This window comes from Dipodomys merriami, unplaced genomic scaffold, assembly GCF_024711535.1.
Source record: "Dipodomys merriami isolate MVZ:Mamm:240054 unplaced genomic scaffold, mDipMer1.0.p SCAF_120, whole genome shotgun sequence".
Lineage (NCBI taxonomy): Eukaryota > Metazoa > Chordata > Mammalia > Rodentia > Heteromyidae > Dipodomys > Dipodomys merriami.
Window position 1 is genome coordinate 3,455,642 of NW_027202494.1, and position 20,960 is coordinate 3,476,601.

Consider the following 20,960-nt stretch of genomic DNA (forward strand, 5'->3'; position numbering starts at 1 on the left):
TTTATTCACAAATCAGTACAATATGATGGTAAATCTGTTACACGTGTGATAAAATAGATTATGGAAAACAACACTTATGACAACACAATTATAGGTACTCTCAGATATGTAACCTCTTGTAATAGCTTTCTGGACCCAATTCTGCCCTCTGAATGGGTCAATTTTATGACTCTCCTAGAAATTTTGAGTTGGGCAGTTTTTTTTTTTTTGGTTCTCCTTTCTAAGATCCAAAGCTTACTTGCAAATCCCTAGACATCAGCCACTGGAACCAGACCTCTTAGGCCTGAGGAGAGATCTAGTGCCCCGTGCTTGGTGCTCTGGGGTAGGGGTGGGGTCAATCTGGAACCATGCATCTTCCTGCATCTTCCTCTGGTCCATCTCTCATGCATACAACTGCTGGAGTTAGCAGGAAAGGGGCCACACGGAGAGGAGGAAAGCATCCACCCAACACGAACAGTTCTAAGTTTTCAACATGGATGAATCCCTAGCATGGAGATTTACAGATTCGCCATCCAGCTAGCCATAAACAGGAACGTGCATATAACATGGTCAAGGAGCACTGAGCTCACCCAACCACAAAGCTCTTATTTATCTCTAATTTTAAAATAATTCTTTCTCTTGCTGGGTATGCAAGTGAGCAAAGGGGAAAGTGGTGCATCTGCTATACCTGAAAAGAAAAAAAAAAGAAAAGATCACTAGGTAGACACAGCAGTTTAAAAATGGCTGAGGAGAGGGCTGGGAAGGTGGCTCAGTGGTAGAGTGCTTGCCCTGCATGCATGAGGCCCTGGATTCGATTCCTCAGAACCACATAAGCAGAAAAAGCCAGAAGTGGCGCTATGGCTCGAGTGGTAGAGCACTAGCCTTGAGCTGAAGATGTGAGGGACAGTGCTCAGGGCCAGGATTCAGGCCCCATGACCAGCAAACAAAACAAAACAAAACAAAAACCCAAACAAACAAAAATGGCCGAAGAGAGAAATAGACCACAGTCCCTGCCTCATCCAGGGTAGAAGCAAAGCAGTTAAAAAGAGGGTAGGGAGGCATGGTGTGGTGGGAAGGCCTGGCAGGGTGGCATAGCAGACTGGAGAGCTGGGAAAGCACAGGGCAGCTCCTCAGCTGGAGGAAGGAATGCACAGGTCCCATAGGCTCACCACTCACCAGCTGGCGCTAAGGATTTCAGTGCTTCTAAAAGATGTGGGCTAGAGAACTTGACCAGACACCGGAGGGGCTCCTCCCGCTCAGCCAAGATGCTCCTGTTTATGTCACTCTTGAACTTCGTTTCAAGCTGTCAACAAATGGAAAGAACTACTTAGTAGAGCAGCTGGAATGGTAAAAGCTAATGGACAGATCATATACTTTTATTCATGCTTGCCTTCAAGAACTATAGCAGAGACCACTTAATTTCCTAACTACCTGCCAACACAGAAGACATCAGATGCACTCTGCACACGCAGCCAGCACAGAGAGGCCAGGCACACAGGACGGGCTCCATGTAAGTTCAGTTCTGAGCTCACTTTGCTTTTTTTTTTTCTTGGTGATGTTTGAGACTGATCTCGGGGCCTTATTCTTGCTAGTGCCCTACTACTTGAGCCACACCTCCAGTCCTTTAGCTTACATCTGTGTTTCAGATACTCCCTTTTGCTTCAGACTGTGATCTTCCTAACTTTGGCTCCTGAATAGCTGGGACTGCAGGCATGGTTCATGATACCCAGCCTTGGGCACTATCTCTGAGATTTCCCTCCTTCCCCCTAAGGCTAGCACTCGATCATTTAAGCCACAGCTCCAATTTCAGCTTTTTGGTAGTTAACTGAAGAGTCTCATGGACTTTGCTGCCGGGACTGTCTTCAAACAGTGATCCTCAGCCTCCTGAGTAGCTAGGATTGTAGGTGTAAGCCTGTAAACTTAGCACCAAGCTAAGTTTGCTTTCTTAATGGAAAATTAGTACTAGTTTTTATAATCTGTTAACTTCAATATGAAAATGCTATATCTCTTGAGTCACCTGCTTTATTTTGTTGTTGTTGTTGGTCATGGGGCTAGAACTCAGGGCCTGGGCACTGTCACTGGGCTTTTCTGCTCAAGGCCAGTGCTCTACCACTTTGAGCCATAGCTCTACTTCGTTTTCTGGTGGTTCACTAGAGATAAGAGTCTCACATACTTTCCTGCCTGGGCTGGCTTTGAACTGTGATCCTCAGAGCTCAGTGAATTGCTAGGATGACAGGCCTGAGTCTCCAGGGCCTGGCATTTTAAAAATTCACTTCTTTGGGAAGAATTAAAACATATACAGAAGCTGGGTGTGATGGTCTATGTCTGTAATCCCAGCACCTTCAACTTTCCTCAGCTCACACATACAGATCGTAGCCAGCTAATATATAAATGAATTAATATGTAAGACAAAAAGGCAGATCCACAATTTCAGAAGGTCTCCTTGGCTAACAGGGGAACTTCAAATATAATAAAAAGGCCATTTAATTTTCATGTTTATACATAAATAGTAGCAAGGCTTATACATACATACATAAAAAGTAGCAGGGCTGGAAATGTGACTCAGTGGTAGAGTGCTTGCCTAGCATACATGAGGCCCTGGGTTTGATTCCTCAGTACCACATAAACAGAAAAAGCCAGAAGTGGTGCTGTGGCTCAAGTGGTAGCATTCTAGCCTTGAGCAAAAGAAGCTCAGGGACAGTGCCCAGGCCCTGAGTTCACAAGCTCCAGGACTGGCAAAAAAAAAAAAAAAAGGGCAAATGGAACAGGGATGTAAGGTTCTCTCATCTTTTAAAACTATTCTGGTAACTTGTGGGCAATGTTTACTGCTGTGTCCTACCTTATATTGTGCAAATTCGAGTTGTGGTTGAGGATAGTCTCCAAAAGTTTCTTCAGTTATTCTTTGGATTCTCTCCTTTTCTACTGTGTTTTCGTGAATGAGCCTGGGATCCACTGAGGGTGGAAGATTGCAGATGGAAACAGACATTAGGGACACACTTCATCCTTGCAGCATCTTTACATCTCCAACCTGCCCAATTACTTGTTCCACTTGAAAATGTTTCCTTTCCTTTTTTTTTTTTGGTTGGTCATGGGGCTTGAACTCTGGGCCTGAGTACTGTCCTTCAGCTCTTCAGCTCAAGACTAGTACTCTTACCACTTGAGCCACAGTGCCACTTCCAGTTTTCTGAATGGTTTATTGAAGATAAGAGTCTCACCGCCTTTCCTGCCCTGGCTGGCTTTGAACCGTGACCCACAGATCTCAGCCTCCTGAGTAGCTAGGATTACAGGTGTAAGCCATCAGTGCCTATTCCTTCTTTTAACTATAATAATTTATTTTGTAGAAAGTTGGAAAGAACAAGGAGATAAAAATAATAAAAATTACCCACAATTCTACCATCCAGAGATAAGTACTGCAAACATTGTACTATGTTAGTAAATAGCTCTTTTACAGTTAATAAGAACAAAGAAGCCTGTATGTATACTCTAACACAATGTTATATCCTAACACATCAAATCAACAGTGCTTCCTTTTCTGCTTGAAAATTCTAAAATGGTTAGTTCTTACCAGCTGGACCACTCTCTTTAATAGCTATAGAAGTGAGTTTTCCAGGGAGAGGCTCCTGGCAAGAGAGGGGAGCAATGCAGTCACCATTCTGACTGTTCTAGAACTGGTTATGCTCAGGCTCGGGTTTCATGTGGGCTTTGCCACTTCCTTCCTAGCTGTATGACTGTCTATACAGTTTCCAAGCTTTCTTGAACCTCAGTTTCTCAATGAATATAGCCTCTCCATGGGCCTGAGGAAATAGGCCCAGGTGCACGTATGCATGCGTGTGTGTGTGCGCACCCCGAACCCGCCCCCCCCCCCCCCATAATGGTACTGGTGCAGAAGAAATGCTTAGCAACCATTGGCTATTCTGTGCCATCATGTTAGTCTAGCAGATTCTAAAGGAGACCCACTTCTGGCTTGGCCTTCCTCTTTCCATTTGTCTGAAAGCAGTAAAGAGTTCTGAATCAGAGCCCTTATATGTGTGTGTATGTGATTTTCTGAGTAACAAAATCTGAATAGGAATAATGCACTTGTAAACTGCAATTTGTTGGTTTTTTGTTGTTATTGAGATAGGGGCAAGAGGTACAGCCTGCACGGCCCTCGAGCCTGCAATTCTCCTGCGCAGCCTCCTACGTACTAAGGTTACAGCACTGCTATGCTTGGCCGCATTTCAGTTTATCTTAAAAATACATACCATTTCTATTTTGTCCAAGGTTTCTTTCTTGTAGAGGTTTTGTAGAGTTGTGATTTTCAAATACCTGAGGGGGTACAGGGAGAGAAAAAGAAAAAAAAAGTAAATGTTTTTTACTAATACAGATATTAACTAATTTTGGTATATAAAAGTATGCTAAATCTTTACTTTTTCCAACAAAGAAACTGCAGTGGCCTGCAATGTGGCTGTTTTGACTGAGAAAGTCTGTATGTTACAATAAAAAAAAACGGACCCAGACATCTACGTATTATATGCAAAAGCTATAGGAATGGAAGACAGTATTTGTTGCATGTGATGTTTTAGCTTTACAACTATAAACTGAACTTCACAAGCTAGATTTGTAAGTCAGAGGTCCTTTTTGCAAAGTCGGAACTTCCCTTTTCCCACAGTCCCAATGAAAATGTTTCTTATCATTCATTGGTGACAATGTGAATTTCCACCCTTAGATCGAGAGACTTGCAGGGAGCCATAACATCTTTCTATTCAGAAAACACACATGTGTAAAGCATCTCTGATAGTCTACACCTGAGTAGATGTTTGCCATATCTAGGATAAGACCTTCGTGCCTCTAAGGACAGAGCGGTCTGTCACTAAAAGGGGAAAAACACATTCAAATCCTACAAACAACTGTGGACCTTAATAAATCCATACCTTCCCCTTTAGTTTAAACCTGGGACACTTGCTTGTCACAACAAAAAATTTAATTGTATTTCTCAGCTATATATATTTAGCTTCAAAAGACGGTGTCAAGTTACTCAGAAGAAAAAGAAAATTCCAATTGGATTAGCTGCTTTGTAAACTGGGATCTGAGATACAGGCTACAATGACAAATGGGCTGTATAAAGTATAGTACAATTATAAAAAGAGGAAAGTGAGACATCATTTTTTTTTTTTTGGTGCCAGTCCTGGGGCTTGAACTCAGGGTCTAGCCACTGTCCCTGAGCTTCTTTGGTTCAAGGCTAACACTCTACCACTTTGAGTCACAGTGCCACTTCTGGCTTTTTTTGTTTATGTGGTACTGAGGAATCGAACCCAGGCTTTATGTAAGCAAGGCATGTACTCTACCACTGAATCATCTTCTCAGCCCTCGTTTTGTTTTCTTTCATGTGAGCTGACCAAAAGCCTGTTAACTGCACTGATATCTCAAGTGATGATGTGTTGGCAAGGACCTGTCCCTGCTCAGTGGCCTTCATTCCTATACACAGCAAGAAAGAGTTGTTGGTTGGCTCACCTGGTTATACTGTTTAAAAACAATGGCCTTGAGTGAGTCCAGGTGTCGGCTTCTCAGGTCCATTTTCATTATCTGGTGGTGGTTGCTAGCCATTTTCAGTGCCTTGAATGGAAATGATGGAAGCAATTAGGGTTACTATCACCACATGTGTAACTGCAATCAGTCGAGTTTCCATGGAAGAGTGAAAGAAGTCCTGAAAAATGTAATGTCTTTAACCTGTCACTCAGCTGAAAAAAACAAAAAAGGTGCTCAGTGGTGTTAAGGTTCTCACACATGGCCACTGGTTTTGGAAAAGTGGTGCAGTTTAAGTCAAGGGTTATAAAGACTTAGGAATAGCAATAAATATGCACAAGTTATCATTTTTCAATTTCAGACTAGGATCTCCTCATAGCAATTATGTTCCAGTGTTCTAACTTGCTTCCCAGATGATAGGGAGTTCTTGGGAATTGTTCTAACTGCACGTTTTTGGTTTGATTTGGGGAAAGATGCTAGGAAGCCGGAACACCAAAGGCAGAAACATGACAAGAAGTTGATTCTGGACAGAGGCCACATCTTCTGTTAACTCAGTTACTGTGTATGGTATATGCAAACTGCTATGAAGGTAATAATAGCTGTTAGTAGGCAGATTGTACAGGCAAGTGAAAGCACTGCATAGAAGTGTGGTTTAAAAAAAGCAAATTATAGAACCACCCTTAATCATCTTTTGAAAGAAAATTGCAACAAAGTTATTTTGAGTGAATAGGAGAGGGACATGGTGTAGGTCTTTTATCTTCAGAGACTTTTCTACTGCTTGCATTTCTTCAAAACATTCACACCTACTCATTCTCCATTAAAAAAAAAAAAGGAATAGCTCTAAACTAACATCTTGTGTCACATTTCCATGTGTAGTGCCTTACTCAGGAGATAAAGAATTAAATGTGGTGCTGTCCATCAAATGCTTGAGCACTTTAAACCCAACTGACCTCTGAGTTAAGGATGGTAAGACACTGTAGTTTGGAGTTACTTTGTGCAGTACCTGACCCAGAAGGGGTACAGTGCTCTTCAGGGTGGAGAGAGATGCGAAGGCATATGGAGTCTGGGGATAATACACCACGTAAGTTGGCTTGTACTGGTTAGGCTTTGAACACTGTGTTCCCCAGGCAACTCGAATCCAGATTGCATTCTCCTCTGCATTTCTGAAGCTGACTGTCACCTGATGAAAACAAGTTTCAGAGTCCACTGTCATTTATTGGCACCAACTGCAGCATTGTGGAGATATGCTCTCATGATATATATAGCCCAGGCTGGCCTGGAACTTGCAATCCTCTCTCCTCAGTCTCCTGAGTGCTGGGATTACAGGCATGTGCCACCATGCTCAGCCTGCACCCCTTTTATTTTATTTACTTTTTTAATTATAGGTCGTAGGGCTTGAACTCTGGGCCCAGGCGCTATCCCTGAGCTTTTCAGCTCAAGTCTAGTACTCCACCACTTGAGCCACAGCACCACTTCCAACCTTTTCAGTTGTACTAAGGAATTGAGCCTGGGACTAGGCAAGCACGATGCCACTAGGCTGCATTCCCAGCCCCTGCACCTTTTAAAAGAGAGCAATCTGGGGCTGGGAAGGTGGCTCAGTGGTAGAGTGCTTGCCTTGCATGCCTGAGGCCCTGGGTTCGATTCCTCAGTACCACATAAGCAGAAAGAGAAAAAGCCAGAAGTGGCGCTGTGGCTCAAGTGGTAGAGCACTAGTCTTGAGCTGAAGAGCTGAGGGACAGCGCACAGGGCCAGAGTTCAGGCCCCAAGACCGGACCCCCCCCAAAAAAAATAAATAAATAAAAGAGAGCAATCTTACCATAAAAAAAATTTGGTTTTGTTATGGCCCTTGAACTCAGGACCAAAGAATGTCCCTGAGCTCTTTTGCTCAAGGCTAGCACTCTACCACTTTGAGCCACAGCTCTACTTCTGGCTTTTTGAGTTAGGTTAATTGGAGATAAGAGTGTCTCACAGACTTTTTTACCCAGGCTGGCTTTGAACTGTGATCTTCAGATCTCAGCCTCCTGATTAGCTAGGATGGCAGGTGTGAGTCACGGGCACCTGGCTCTTACTGCAATTTTATATGTAAAGACCTAGAGATTTTTCTCTTCTACTTTTTTTTTTTTTTTTGGGTCCGGTCATGGGGCCTGAACTCTGGGCCTGGGCGCTGTCCCTCAGCTCTTCAGCTCAAGGCTAGCGCTCTACCACTTGAGTCACAGCGCCACTTCTGGCTTTTTTCTTTTTTTGCTTATGTGGTGCTGAGGAATCGAACCCAGGGCCTCATGCATGTAAGGCAAGCGCTCTACCACTGAGCCACCTTCCCAGCCCTTTCTTCTACTTTTTATGGTATGTTTTGGGCATCTTTGAAAAAATGTTTTGTTTTATAAAGACACATTTATGTCTTGCTAAGACTTTTTTTTTTTAAACTCTGGGCCTGGGCACTGTCACTCAGCATTTTAGCTCAAAGCTAGAGCTCTACCACTTGAGTCACAGTGCCACTTCCAGTTTTGTGGTGGTTTACTGGAGATAAGAGTCTCACGGTCTTTCCTGCCCAGGCTGGCTTTGAACCATGATCCTCAGATCTGAGCCTCCTGAGTAGCTAGGATTATAGGCATGAGGCACCACACTTGGCTTGCCAAGAGTTTTGAAGACAGATTTCTTAAAAACCTACAATCAGGGAATAACATAAACGTTTTCTAGAAGTTTTGTGAACATGTCTTGAATAGTGTTCCTTTTCCAGTAGGAGTCAGTAACCTTTATAATGGGACAGCTGTTTATAAATGAAGCTTCTTTAGCATCTAGCACAGATCTAGTATGCACTATGAAATTTAACAGTATGATGGGCCTAAAAATGTGCTAATCATAATGCTCTGACTCAGTTCTAGATCAGCAGCAAAAAATTCCTTCAAGGAGTAGCATGTAACAAGAATACAGGAAGTACTACCTGGCCCCCATCTCATGGAGAAATGCAGGCCTTTCTCAATTTAGAAACAGTATTGTCAACTGCTCTAGAATTTAAAAGTCTTAGTCATCTTCTCCCCCAAGTCAGGTTTCCTTTGGGCTCTGAGCCCTGAAAAGGAGGACCCTGAAACAGGTCCATCTGGGTTGCCAGCTCTCCCTTCCCCATCTCAGATCTCACTCCGGGAAAAGCAGGTAGTTGCAGTGCCTGGTCTGGGGAGTGAGCAGACTCTGCTCACTGTGTATGTGGCTGCTTCTCCAAATCCTTTGTGCAGCAAAGCACTCTTCCCCAGCCCTGGCCCCTGCAGGGTCTCAGTGCTTCCTATTGGCTGGAACTGAAGAGAGCACCTTGCACTGGATGACTTGCTTGGCTTCCCACTGCCAGAAAAGGTGTGTGTGTGTGTGTGTTTGTGTGTGTGTGTATGCTCGAGCACACTGGTCAATACTACAGACACCAGCCATGCATGGATTATTTGATGGAATTCATTAAGGTTAAATAAGATGAAGAAGTCAGCTGCTCAGTCCCTAACCACATCTCAAGTGCTCAGCAACAAATGTGACCACTCACTTACTGCCCTTGACAGTTGGCCACGGGATACCTCTGTCACTACTGTAACACTGAGAAATGAGCACCAGACTCTAAGTGACAGGTGAGAGAGAGGGAAGTTCTCACAACTTAAGAGCTCTGGTATGGAAGAGAATAGTATGGAACGTGGCTGGCTGAATTTCTTACAGATAATGAAGAAGAGTTGGCAGCGTATTTTAAGTGCACAGATCAAAGCATGTAGTATGCACTGAACCTTGTGCTTACATTTCTTAATGCTCTCTGAAGAGTTTCCTTAAATGAACTTTTGAATTGTTCCATATCGAAAAGGTTAACATCATCATCTGTGAAAGTGAAAAGAAAAACAAAGAAAAATTAAGGGAGCTAAGAGTCTTCAATGTTAATCTGCAAATCCAGAACTGAGAATCTTGTATAACCTCAAAGTGGTGATAACATGTGGTGTGAATGTTTCCCACACTTCCAACATGGCATCCCCAAATGCAAATGAGCAATAGGCACCCCATTTTGAAAGGTATTTAAAGAGAATGCACTGCTATTAATTTCCAAATTGCTAAAATATCAAATATAAATGTTAAATTTAAAATGAAAACACTAGCCAGGAGCTGGTGGCTCATGCTTGTAATCCTAGCTATTTAGAGGCTGAGATCTGAGGATCACAGTTCAAGGCCATCAGCCAGAAAAGTTTCTGGGAGATTCTTATCTCCAATCAACCACTTAAAAGCCAGATGTGGAGCTGTGGCTCAATGTGGTAGAGCACTGGCCTTGAGGAAAAGGAGCTCAGGGACAGTGCCTAGGCCCTGAGTTCAAGCCCCACAACTGACAAAAAAAAACCAAACCATAAACCCAATAAATAAAATGGAAAGTATTACCTGGTTCTTCACTCATCTGAAAAACATCCCAAACTTTGTGGTTCCGGCGAGCTTGAGTATCTGAGAAAGGAAGGGCTCATTGCTTTAGTATTATATTGTATTTATGTTTAAAATATGTATTTTAAACAATACAATAGTAATTCAGGTGATAGATTCTTATGAAAAACATATACTTTATATCCATTAAATTTAGACAAATCAGAATCACTAATTCAGCTAACCTAGAGGATAAAACTCAGCTTTTGTCCTTATTTCATCAGAGCACTGATTAATTCCACATCAATCTCTCCTCTCCCCCCAGAATTCAGCTATATCTTGCAGATGGAATGACCACTCTGCATGGAAGGACAATTTGTACAGGTGTCCTCTTTGCCCAGTTCCTTGCACAACTCATTCGTCACCTCTGTCGGCTGTACTCGGGCTGCCCGCTCAGTGGGCCACCCCACCGCTGCCCCACATTGTCCCGCACTCATCACCACATCAGGTCTTTGGGGGTTCCCGTGTACTGTCTGCTCCCTGGGAATAAAGGACTTGTACACCGCTCCAGTCCCAGGTCTTCTACTGCCTGCAGAAATTGCAGTCTACATCTGATGAAAGCCCTCCCAGGTGGATGTATGACACAGAAGATTCCTTGCAGGAATTTCAAACTCAAGAGTATCCTGGAGGGGAAATGGACCTATGGGACTGCCAAGTTCAATTTTCCCTGTCATCTTTCTGGCTTAAAACTGCCCTTGCACTGCCCTCTGCTCATCCCTGCACAGTCAGTCATCTGTCTACCCTGAGCCCCACTGGTCTCCACCTCACACCAGGCTTTCTACAACCCACAAAGAGGGATAAAGGCCCCAGCACTCATGGCACCATCCACACACTGTGCTTCTGGCACACAGCACTCTTCCTGTCCTTCTCTGAGTTCAGTATCTTTTCTTTTTGGTGCATCTCACCAGCCTCTCTTTCTGTTCCACTTATGGCAATGGACCTGACAATTCTTCCTTTTGGTTTTATTTAAATCAAGTGTCAGCAGGATTAGTTCAATGCCTGAGAGAGATAGCATCCAAAGGTATTTTGTTTTCCTTCTGTACCTGCTTCTTTGGTTCTACGTTCAGAGTTGAGATAGCCTATTAACTGCTCTCTGAGTAAGAATGGCGTTAACAATTTTCTGTTACTCTATTAAACATATGTTGTATATAATCTGACACATAGAACAGCAAGACAATTTGGCAAAAGACACAGGGCAGGTAAGTGGCAGAGCTGGGATTTGACACCAAGTCTCTTCAACTCTTGACTCTGTCTATAAACACTTGCCTCCCTTGGAGTTGATTAGTTGGGTATAAATACAAATCTCCCAAACTTACAAATGATGTCTAAAAGGGCTACATCATTGAGACTTGCAGACTTCTTCTGAAAGAGAAGAGAAACTCATTAGAAGATGTGGTGATGGGCTGGGGCATCTCCCTTTAAGGCTCATTTTAGGATTGGTTGGACAAACATTAGCATGCCCTCAGTACTGTACAGTATCCACCAACCAATCACAGCATGGATAAATGAATTGTCTACAGGTCAGACCTCAACATTGAGCATCAACAGCCTATTATGGATACAGCAATATAGCTGATTCTTACAATCATAAGGTTGAATGAAAGCAGACAGACCCAAAAGAACAGAACACATGATTCCATTTATAAAAAATATATATAAGTAGGCAAAATAATAATCTATGCTGTTACAAGTCAGCGCTGTTGGTATCTTTAGGGGTTAGGATAAGAGTAACAGCAATATTGCTAGATAATGGGTACTGGTTTTATGAGTATGTTCAAATATAATTGTATCAATTTCTATAAGAATTTTATATTTAAATAACAAAGTAGTGATGTGGGGAGGATATGGTCTCCCTATATAGCCTAAGCTGGCCTTGAACTTGAGATCATCCTTTCTGATCCTCCCAAATGCTGAGATTATAGGCTTGTATTAGTACACTGGGCTTGTTATATCTTTTCATTTTCATAACTGAGTAGGTTACAAAAAAGTACCACTCATTTCTTCAATCACTACTGACTTTTCCCTTCCCTGATAGCCACTTTTTTTCTAATTGCTTCCTAAACATTCTTTGCTAGGTAAAAAAGCCAATAAAAATGTGTTCATTCACTTTAAAAATAAACAAGTAGCTGTCTTCAGTCTGCTTTGGATTAAGGAAAGCAAAACCTGGAGGGTAGCATGTTGCTAAAGCTTGTTACCTCACACAACAGGACCAAGTCCAGAGCTAGCTGTTCCTTTCTCTGCTGGAAGTTTACAGTCTGAAGTTGTTCTTCAGGAAAAAAATCCCAGGCTTTTAGGATTGTCATCATTTCATACATGGGGATTTTCAAGATGGTCCTCCTGAGAAACTCAGCAACAGTCTCCTCCATCTCTCTGGCATGTTAGAAAAACAAAAACCAAGAGGACAACAAAGTATTCATCAAATACAAACATTTGGCAGAATTTTCCAGCCTCATAGTTTTAGCCAAGGTGTGTTTTTTTCTTTTTCCCCTAGGATCAGGACTTGAACTCAAGGTCTGGTACTTTAGCTCAGATGTTGATGTTCTACCACCTGACCTATGCCTCCAGCCATAGGATTTTCTTTCTTTTTGTTTTTTTTGTTGGTTGTGGGGCCTGAACTCTGGGCCTGGGCGCTGTCCCTAAGCTCTTCAGCTCAAAGCTAGCGCTTTACCATTTGAGCCACAGCATCACTTCCGGCTTTTTCTGTTTATGTGGTGCTGAGGAATTGAACCCAGAACCTCATGCATGCGAGGCAAGCACTCTACCATTGAGCCACCTTCCCAGCCCTTTCTTTCTTGAGTCCAAGACCAGGACCAAACTCAGTGCCTGATGCTTTCGCTCATTGACTAGTGAGACATGCTTCCAACTTCAACTCTAGGATTTTCTTTGGAGTTTAAATACTCAAATGTTTATCCTTTTCACTCACTTTTTTAAAAATTATTTTTCTCTTTAAATTGTATATTTAAATGTTGTAGAGTATTAACAAAATTAGCGCTACAATGACTTGGGTAGGATTTGTCCTACAAGTATTGATATGTGTAGGTTTGGTCCCCAATGCAATGGCATTTAGAGGTGATGAATCTGTAAGGGATGGTTAGGACACCTAGTACATGATCAGTTACTTGCCACTCCACCTTCAGAAGGGATTAATGCCCTTTTAAGGGTCAGAATTGGATTAGTTCCCTTGCAAATGGTTTATAACCAGGCATGGTGGTACTCACCTATTATTTGAGACAAGAGGATCAGGAGTTCAGGCCTACCTAGCTTAGATTATATGGTGAGATCCTGTCTTCCAAATGTTTTGTATATATTACACACATATGTATGGGGACACATGTATGTACACACATATAGGTATGTGTAGAAATGTATACACACATATGTATATGTACACTCAGCTGCGTGATCCCTAAATATTGAGGAAGATGCATTTAACTTCATTAATGGCCTATCTTTCAGAAAGAAGCACAAAGTTCCTGGTGTCCATGTTGCAGACAGTCTATCATTCTCATCTGCTTCCCTCATAACCCTGGGATTTTCAAGGAAACAGGGATATTCCTCTACAAGAATCTTAATGGGGCCTTATATCTATCATCTCATGTGCTTGTTGAACACCAAATATAATTTACTGCCATTGTCTACTTCCAAAAAAAATGTAGTGGTTTGTCTTTTCTGAATATGATAGTAAAACTTAAAGAGGAATGTTTAAGTATGGTTTGGGAAGAGAAAAATAACTATTAAGATCACAGGAACAGAATTAGGATCATGAAATAGAGTCTGATATGTTGCTTTATTGAGACATAAGATCATCTTGCCCTAAAGTCAAGATTAAAATCTTCACCGTGCTCTTGTATTGTCTTGGTATTTGTTCCTTTCTCCTTGGTTTTCTGAGCTCCAGCTATACTGGGCTCTTTCATACTATAAGACAAAATGATTCTTCTGGATATGGAACATTGCACCTGGTTACTCTGCCTAGATTTGCCAGTGATTTCCTGTTGCAATTCAGGCCTCAGCTTAGTTTCTCCACAGAGAGATTTATTCTCACACATTCAATCCAAAGTTATCTTCAGCCAGGCACTGGTACCTCACACCTGTAATCCTAGCGACTCAAGGGACGGAGATTGGAGGATGGAGGTTCAAAGCCAGATTGGGCAGAAAAATCCATGAGACTCTTATCTTCAATTAAGCACCAAAAAATCTGAAAGTGGAGCTGTGGCTCAAGTGGTAGCCTTGAGCACAACAGCTCAGGGACAGGGCCCAAGCCCTGAGTTCAAGCCCCATGACTCGTGTGTGTGTGTGTGTGTGTGTGTGTGTGCATGCACACCCGCGCGCGCGCACACACACGCACACATACACAGACACACAGTTATTCTCAGGACCATCTACTGATGACTACAGAGCTATCTGGAACTAGCTTTATTATTCACAGTATTTTGTTGCACTCCAATTAACAGGTACAGTAAGGCTAGTCAGCCCAAGAACCAGCTATGCACTAGATACTACGACGGAAATGAATAACTGGATGCTCTCCCTAAGTAGTGCACTTGTGGAAATAACCAGGAAAAGGATCAACAGTCAGGAAAATATCAAACACCTCTTCCCTTATGATCACTCCGGACTTTCAAAATAAAGATTCTGGGCCTCATCAAATTAAACTACGGGGAGGGCGCATGTAAGTTTCCCATTTTTGGAGGGCTCTTCTTCAGGCGATTCTTAATTCTGGGTAAAGCTTGGGGCCAGCCAGTAAAAATTTTAAAAGAACTGGCAAAAGAGCACACGTGATCTAACCAGTGCAGTCAGGAAACCTTTAAATACACTTTCGTCCTGTGCCGACCTTTTAAATTTCTACCTCCTAGCACTTTGGCACAGAGCTTACACTAGGCGCACGATGCGGTTTTTGCATGAATGCACAAGAACATTCCTTAGTAATATTCCTGCAGCTATACACTGCAGTGACGGGGAGCATAAGGAATAATGCAAGAGGCTGCTGAACAAATGGGATGCAAGCCAAGGGAACTAAGGATCTACACGAGACCCCGACTCCGGTAGTTGCGGGAAGCCCGGGAAAGACTTGTGAGCCGCACGTCACGTGACAACGCAGCGCACCTACAGCCATTACGTACCAGGCTCCATAAGAGGCCCTGCCCCACTGAGGGCGGAAATGGCGTCACGCGGGGCTTGAGCGCCCTCTCCAGCTTGGCCTATTCCGCAGCCTTCCACTCCCAGCCCGAGACCTAGCGCCAACCCTGAGATTTGAGACGTGCGGCCGTCGTAAAAAAGCCGCCGCGGAGGCCTGGGACCTGACTTCCCCAAGGCTCCCACCACCTTCCGGACCCGAGGCCGAGCCGACAGCAGTCGTCTTACCAGCCCACATCTCCAGCTGCTCGCCGGCAGCCGCTCCCGCCGAGGCGCCTTCAAAACCTCCAATGGCAGCTCCCGCCCGCCTCAAGCTCCGCCCACCGGGCTCGGACCTCGGGCAGCTCCACGGCTCCAGGGGGGACCTGCCGAGGAGCGGCAGGAGTGAGTCGTCCCAGGTCCTTGCGTCACTCTTCTCAGGAGAGGACGTTTGTACGTAAGTAACATCAGTGGAGAAACAGGCTCTGTCGGTCCGAGTGGTTGTGTAGGTGCTGTCGCGCCCGTTTGCCAGGCCCTGATTCCCCCCTTCGCGCCGGAGAATGGGCCGGTCCGGGCGGGCTGGCGCATGCGCCGTCCGACGCTGCCGGCGGCGGGGCGGGCCCAGCGGGGTCGCGGCCGAGGGCGAGCACGTCCCGCGGGTCTGAGGGCTCGCGGCACCCGGTGGGCGGCCGGGCGCTCGCAGTGTCGGCGGGCGGTTCCCACGGCCCTGTGCTGTGGCCGGACCTCGGTGAGTTTCGGTAGTCCGGTTGGTGGTGAGGAGCGGCCTCGGGCTGCGGGGAGGCCGCGGGCACCCCGGTGGCTCCGCGGCCTCTTCCCTGGGCGTTTGCTGGCGCCGACTCGCCTGTGGGCCACCGCGGGCTTCGGAGTCAGGTTGCCCCCCGTGAAGTGGGTGGAACTCGCCGCGGGCCGTGCGTCGGGGGAAGAACCGCTCCCGCCTTCCGCGGGCTGGGGGAGGCCGCGCCTGCCCCCCCACCGGCGAGCGTCCCCGGATGGACGGGAGGGCTCCGTGCCCACACTCGCGGCGCGCGTGCGCCCGTCGCCGTCCTCACTTCGGACGGGCCTCTCGGTGGTGGCGGTGTGGCTCCCGCGGGGACCCGGGGCGCAGATCCCCAGCGCTGCGCCGAACCAACCCTTCAACCACAAAGCAGGAGCTCTTTTCCAGACTCGGGGTCAGTCGCTGGGCGTCAGCAAACGCTCACGGGGCATTTGCTGTGCGGTGCACTGGGACATCCCCTCACTCGTCTGTGTGTTCTTCCACTCGTACAGACCAGGGTTTCCCCCTGAACTTCGCCTGACTTGGCAGAGTGCTCAGCACCATCTAAGTACGGCTCTAAGTGATTGCTGATCCCTTGAGAAGCCGATCTGGTCGAAGTGAGAGTAGTTTGAGAGGCGAGCTGGGGACTGGAATTGCTCTTCGTAGCCATGTAACACAGTCTACCCCAGGTCAAATTGTTTAGATTGTGGCCTTGACAACTACCAGTGTGGGTAGGGTGGGTCAGTGCTGCCTCTGCTACAGTGTAGTCTGAAGATTGTGAAAAGCACTAACTCACTATCAGGGCTTTCTCAAATGGAGGTTTTAAAAAGATATATTTAAGAAAACACCGAGTGTTTATTTATAGGTATTTTTCTACAGAATAGAATTGCTCCAGACGGTGAATTGTAGCCTTGGCTTGGTTTTTTGTCTTATTTTAAAGTTAGGAATGAAAATTGTAGTCTAAATTTCTTTCCGTTGTAACCATTCAGTAGCAAAATCTTTGTAAATGAAAACCAAGTGGCATTAAAATGCAGGGTTGGCCATTCTGATTAGAGATCTGCCAAAGCGTGTCATTGGAAGCGTACTCCCTTTTCTTTGTGCTAGAGTTCTCATTATGTGTTTTCTAAAATCGTGCCGCCTGGTGGTTGATATCTGCTGTCAAAGAATACCCATTAGGAAAATGTTACCTGAATTTTGGCAGATGGGAGAATAAATAAAAGTATGACTCCAGCTTTCCATCCTCCCAGCCTACCTCCAAGGAAAAATTAAAATTGTTAGGAGGCTGTGTTAGCCAATTTTTCACAATTGAACATTTAAAAAGTGTATTAGACTGTTTCAGTATTTGTGTGTATACAGTGTTTGAGAAAGTGGGCGGGGGCGGCTTGGAGAGAGTGGTATAATTGTGCCAGAACACCTTTCTGATGACTTACAGACAGCAGGGTGAAAGGGGGACTAATGGTTTGTGTGTAACCACATATGCTACTTCAGTTTGTTAAAAGCACTTGGAGTTCTAATAATGTTGTTAGACTAGGCTGTTAAAGATGACTACCTGTGGGGTTGAAGTTTGTGTTTAATACAGTTTGGATGTAATGTAAACAAAACTCTTTGATTGCAAACACTCATGCATGAGGTCTTACCATGGATATTCCCTCACTCTTGTTTCAACAGTGCTTTCGAGTTCAGAATTACCTTGGCACTGTTCCCTTCAGAATTGTTCTCTCTGTCTTTGTCCGCACAATGCTGGGGATTATAATGTAGGACCTCGAAAGTGCTAAGTACAAGTTCTACCACTGAGCTACACCTTCAGTCAACCTATTTCTTTTGTCCTCAAACTGACATCTTCAAATGCATCATTTGTTTTACTCAGCAGACTATTTATTTTTTGATCTCCCCTGCTGTGGACTTTTCTAAATTGGTAAACATTCCCAGTTGTCTTCTATTTAAATATAATGTCTGACCCATGCTGCTCTTTGAGCCCTGTCCTCAGGACTGTTCAGATTGTTAATGTTCTGGGTGATCTGATTGGTGACAGCTACCATACCCTACTTGATCTCAACAGAACCTCTGCCTCTAACAGTAAGGATCGCATCACTTTGACTTCTTTGGAACTCAGGCCTGGGATTAGAGCTTACTGAACTTGTAGCCAGGCAGAGGTTCTTTGAGATGTAAGAGTTTTGTTCATCGACTGCTGTGCAGGCATGACTTTCCTATTGTGAATATGAAGGAAAAAAATGTGTTCAGGTAAGTTGTCTACTCTGTGGTCTGGGGCTTAGTTGTTCTATGAACATGTGGGTAATGTACATTTTGACTTACAAAAAGGTGATTTTAAAAATAATCTAGAACTATATTTTTTTCTTCAGTTCATAAAAAATAACTTGAATTGTAAAAATATTCTTAGAATAGGAAGGTGACTTACTAGAGTATCAGCACTTAAGTGTGTTGAGAGATCACTGTCAGTATTTTACACTCATGCTTTGTATCTTATGCTCTAGAGGGCAGTAGTACATCTTTGTTTGTGCCAGCTTTTAGGCAAAGGCAGGTGACACAGGGTAGGTGGAAGGAAGCAAAAGTGAGGGTGAGTAGGGAATATTTAGCTAAAAAGGTAAGGTGGAGGAAAGAGGTGATTGGTAAAGCAAGGGACGTTACATAAGGTGAGAGTTTGAAACTTCTGTTAAGCAGTAGCTTCTTACCAAAAAGAATGGGAGAAGAAAACAAACCCTTTTAGTCTTTGAATTAGTCATATAGGATTAAAAAAAAATTAGGAGAGCTCCATACATAGGTACCCTTATTATCTTTCAACCAAAAATAAAAATTTAAAAAGAGAAGGAAGGTTTTATTAGTATCCCTGCTGCATCTACAGCAGCATATATATTTAAATTAAACTTTCATTATTGGAGGGAGAAAGTACTGTATGCAGTGTACATGTATTCATTATCTTAGCTAAGTATCTTCTCAAGTATAGATCTTTTTTCCCTCCCTCCCTCCCTCCCTCCCTCCCTCCCTCCCTCCCTCCCTCCCTCCCTCCCTTCCTCCCTCCTTCCTTCCTTCCTTCCTTCTTTCTTCCTTCCTTTCTCTTTCTCTTTCTCCCTTCCTTCCTTCCTTCCTTCCTTCCTTCCTTCCTTCCTTCCTTCCTTCCCTCCCTCCTTCCTTCCTTCCTTCCTTCCTTCCCTCCTTCCTTCCTTTTCCTCTCTCTTTCTCTTTCTTTCTCTCTCTTTCTCCCTTCCTTCCTTCCTTCCTTCCTTCCTTCCTTCCTTCCTTCCTTCCCTCCTTCCCTCCTTCCCTCCTTTCTTTCTTTCTTTCTTTCTTTCTTTCTCTTTCTTTCTTTCTTTCTTTCTTTCTTTCTTTCTTTCTTTCTTTCTTTCTTTCTTTCTTTCTTTCCTTCTTTCTTTCTTTCTTTCCTTCTTTCCTTCTTTCCTTCTTTCTTTCTTTTTTGCCAGTCTTGAGGCTTGAACTCAGGGCTTAGGCACTGTCCCTGAGCCTCTTGGTATTCAAAGCTAACATTCTACCACTTGAGTCACAGTGCTCTTCCACCTTTTTCTGAATAGTTTATTAGAGATAAGACTATTAGACTTACTGTCCAGGCTGGCTTCAAATGTGATCCTCAGATCTCAGCCTCCTGAGTAGCTAGGATTACAGGCATGAGCCACCAATGCCTGGCTAAGTACAGATGTTTCTTGACTTCAGGTGGGATTATGGTTTGGGCAAACTCACTGTAAGTTGAAAATATCACATGTCAAAAATGTATTATAAGGGGCAGCAGATGTAGCTCAACAACAGGGTACTTGCCTAGTGGTATACTTGCTTTGGCATTGAGCTCTAGCATCATTAAAGCATGCATTTAATGCAGTTAACCTACTTAACACCATTGCTTAGCCTAGCCTAGCCTAGCTTAAACATTCTAAAATGCTTTATTAGCCTATAGTTAGTTGGACAACATCATCTGTCACAGTCTGCTTTGAATAAAGTGTTGGATGTCGTGTGTGCGCATCATTGGACATTTTGTAGATTTGATAGTGTATGAAAGCCCAGTGTCCTTAGAGTGGCGGCAGCGTAGTGCACTTGTAGAGTGTGGGCTGTTGCTCCTTGTGTTCTGTGCTGTAGAGTGTGGGCTGTTGCTCCTTGTGTTCTGTGCTGTGGAGTGTGGGCTGTTTCTCCTTGTGTTCTGTGCTGACCTTGAGCTGGGGCTGGAGCTGCTGTTCAGCATAAGGAGTATTAGAGTGTTTGAGCTGCCTGCTCCTAGCTCCGGAAAAATTCAACTTCAAGCACGGTTTCTCAGTGTATTTTTTTTTTTCCTGGTTGTGGGGCTTGAACTCTGGGCTTGAGCACTGACTCTGAACTCCTTTTGCTCAAGGGTAGCACTCTACAACTTGAGCCACAGGGCCACTTCTAGCTTATTGGAGATAATGGTCTCCCAGGCTTTCTTGCCCCAGCTGGCTTCGAAACATGACCCTCATATCTCAGCCTCCTGAGAAGCTACAATTACAGGTGTGATCCACCAGCACTTGGCTTCAGTATGTAATTTTTAGTCAAATCATCAAAAGTAGGAGACCATCTGTCACTTCAGTATATCATAAGCTTCTTTATAAATTGCAAAGATATAAATTTTAGCACTGGTTAATAGCAGTTTACAGTGATATTTTTGTCCTATACATTTACAAAATAAAATGCTGATAACATTTTCTTTTCTTTTTTTTTTTTTTTTTGGTCAGTAGTGGGACTTGAACTCTAGGCTTGGGCGCTGTCTCTGGCTCTTCAGCTCAAGGTGAGCGCTCTACCACTTGGGCCACAGTACCACTTTGTCTCTGGCTCTTCAGCTCAAGGTGAGCGCTCTACCACTTGGGCCACAGTACCACTTCCAGTTTTCTAGTGGTTTATTGGAGATAAGAGTCTCACGGACTTTCCTGCCTGAGCTAGCTTTGAACTGTGATCCTCAGATCTCAGCCTTCTGAGTAGCTAGGATTACAGGTGTGAGCCACCAGTGCCCGGCTGCTGATAACATTTTCTAGGTGGCAGACCACTAATACTTCTTGTAGAAAAGGCGGAAACCAGATAACTCGTACTATACATAGATGTAGGTACTTGTGTTGGCACAGTATTGGATGACAGTGCTGAACTGTCGGAAGGGTTATTCTTTTGATGCCGTAAGTTTGTGTCAATAAAAGGATCT

At 44.1% G+C, this 20,960-nt stretch overlaps 2 protein-coding genes across 5 annotated transcripts in view; one reads left to right on the top strand and one right to left on the bottom strand.

The window, feature by feature from the left end:
• LOC138823558 (centromere protein N-like) lies at positions 1 to 15,591 on the bottom strand. 3 transcript variants are annotated; one of them, XM_070016960.1, is made up of 11 exons: positions 15,268 to 15,591; positions 12,102 to 12,276; positions 11,223 to 11,265; positions 9,871 to 9,930; positions 9,248 to 9,324; positions 6,485 to 6,661; positions 5,470 to 5,571; positions 4,221 to 4,284; positions 2,819 to 2,931; positions 1,156 to 1,282; positions 1 to 667 (listed from the first exon to the last, which is right to left on the bottom strand). In XM_070016960.1, the coding sequence occupies exons 2-11, from the start codon at positions 12,270 to 12,272 to the stop codon at positions 585 to 587; spliced, it is 1,017 nt and encodes a 338-aa protein (XP_069873061.1). In that variant the 5' UTR covers positions 12,273 to 12,276; positions 15,268 to 15,591; the 3' UTR covers positions 1 to 584. The 3 variants fall into 3 exon arrangements, with proteins under 3 accessions (XP_069873061.1, XP_069873059.1, XP_069873060.1); XM_070016958.1 differs by having other exon boundaries at positions 11,223 to 11,268; XM_070016959.1 differs by lacking the exon at positions 15,268 to 15,591 and adding an exon at positions 15,027 to 15,229 and having other exon boundaries at positions 11,223 to 11,268.
• Positions 15,585 to 20,960, top strand: part of LOC138823559 (COX assembly mitochondrial protein 2 homolog) — a 24,247-nt gene continuing 18,871 nt past the window's right edge. Inside the window, exon 1 of one of the 2 annotated variants that reach the window (XM_070016961.1) lies at positions 15,585 to 15,766. In XM_070016961.1, coding sequence (XP_069873062.1) covers positions 15,605 to 15,766 — 162 coding nt within the window. In that variant the 5' untranslated portion in view covers positions 15,585 to 15,604. The remainder of the gene's footprint in view (positions 15,767 to 20,960) is intronic. The other variant, XM_070016963.1, reaches the window with a different exon arrangement.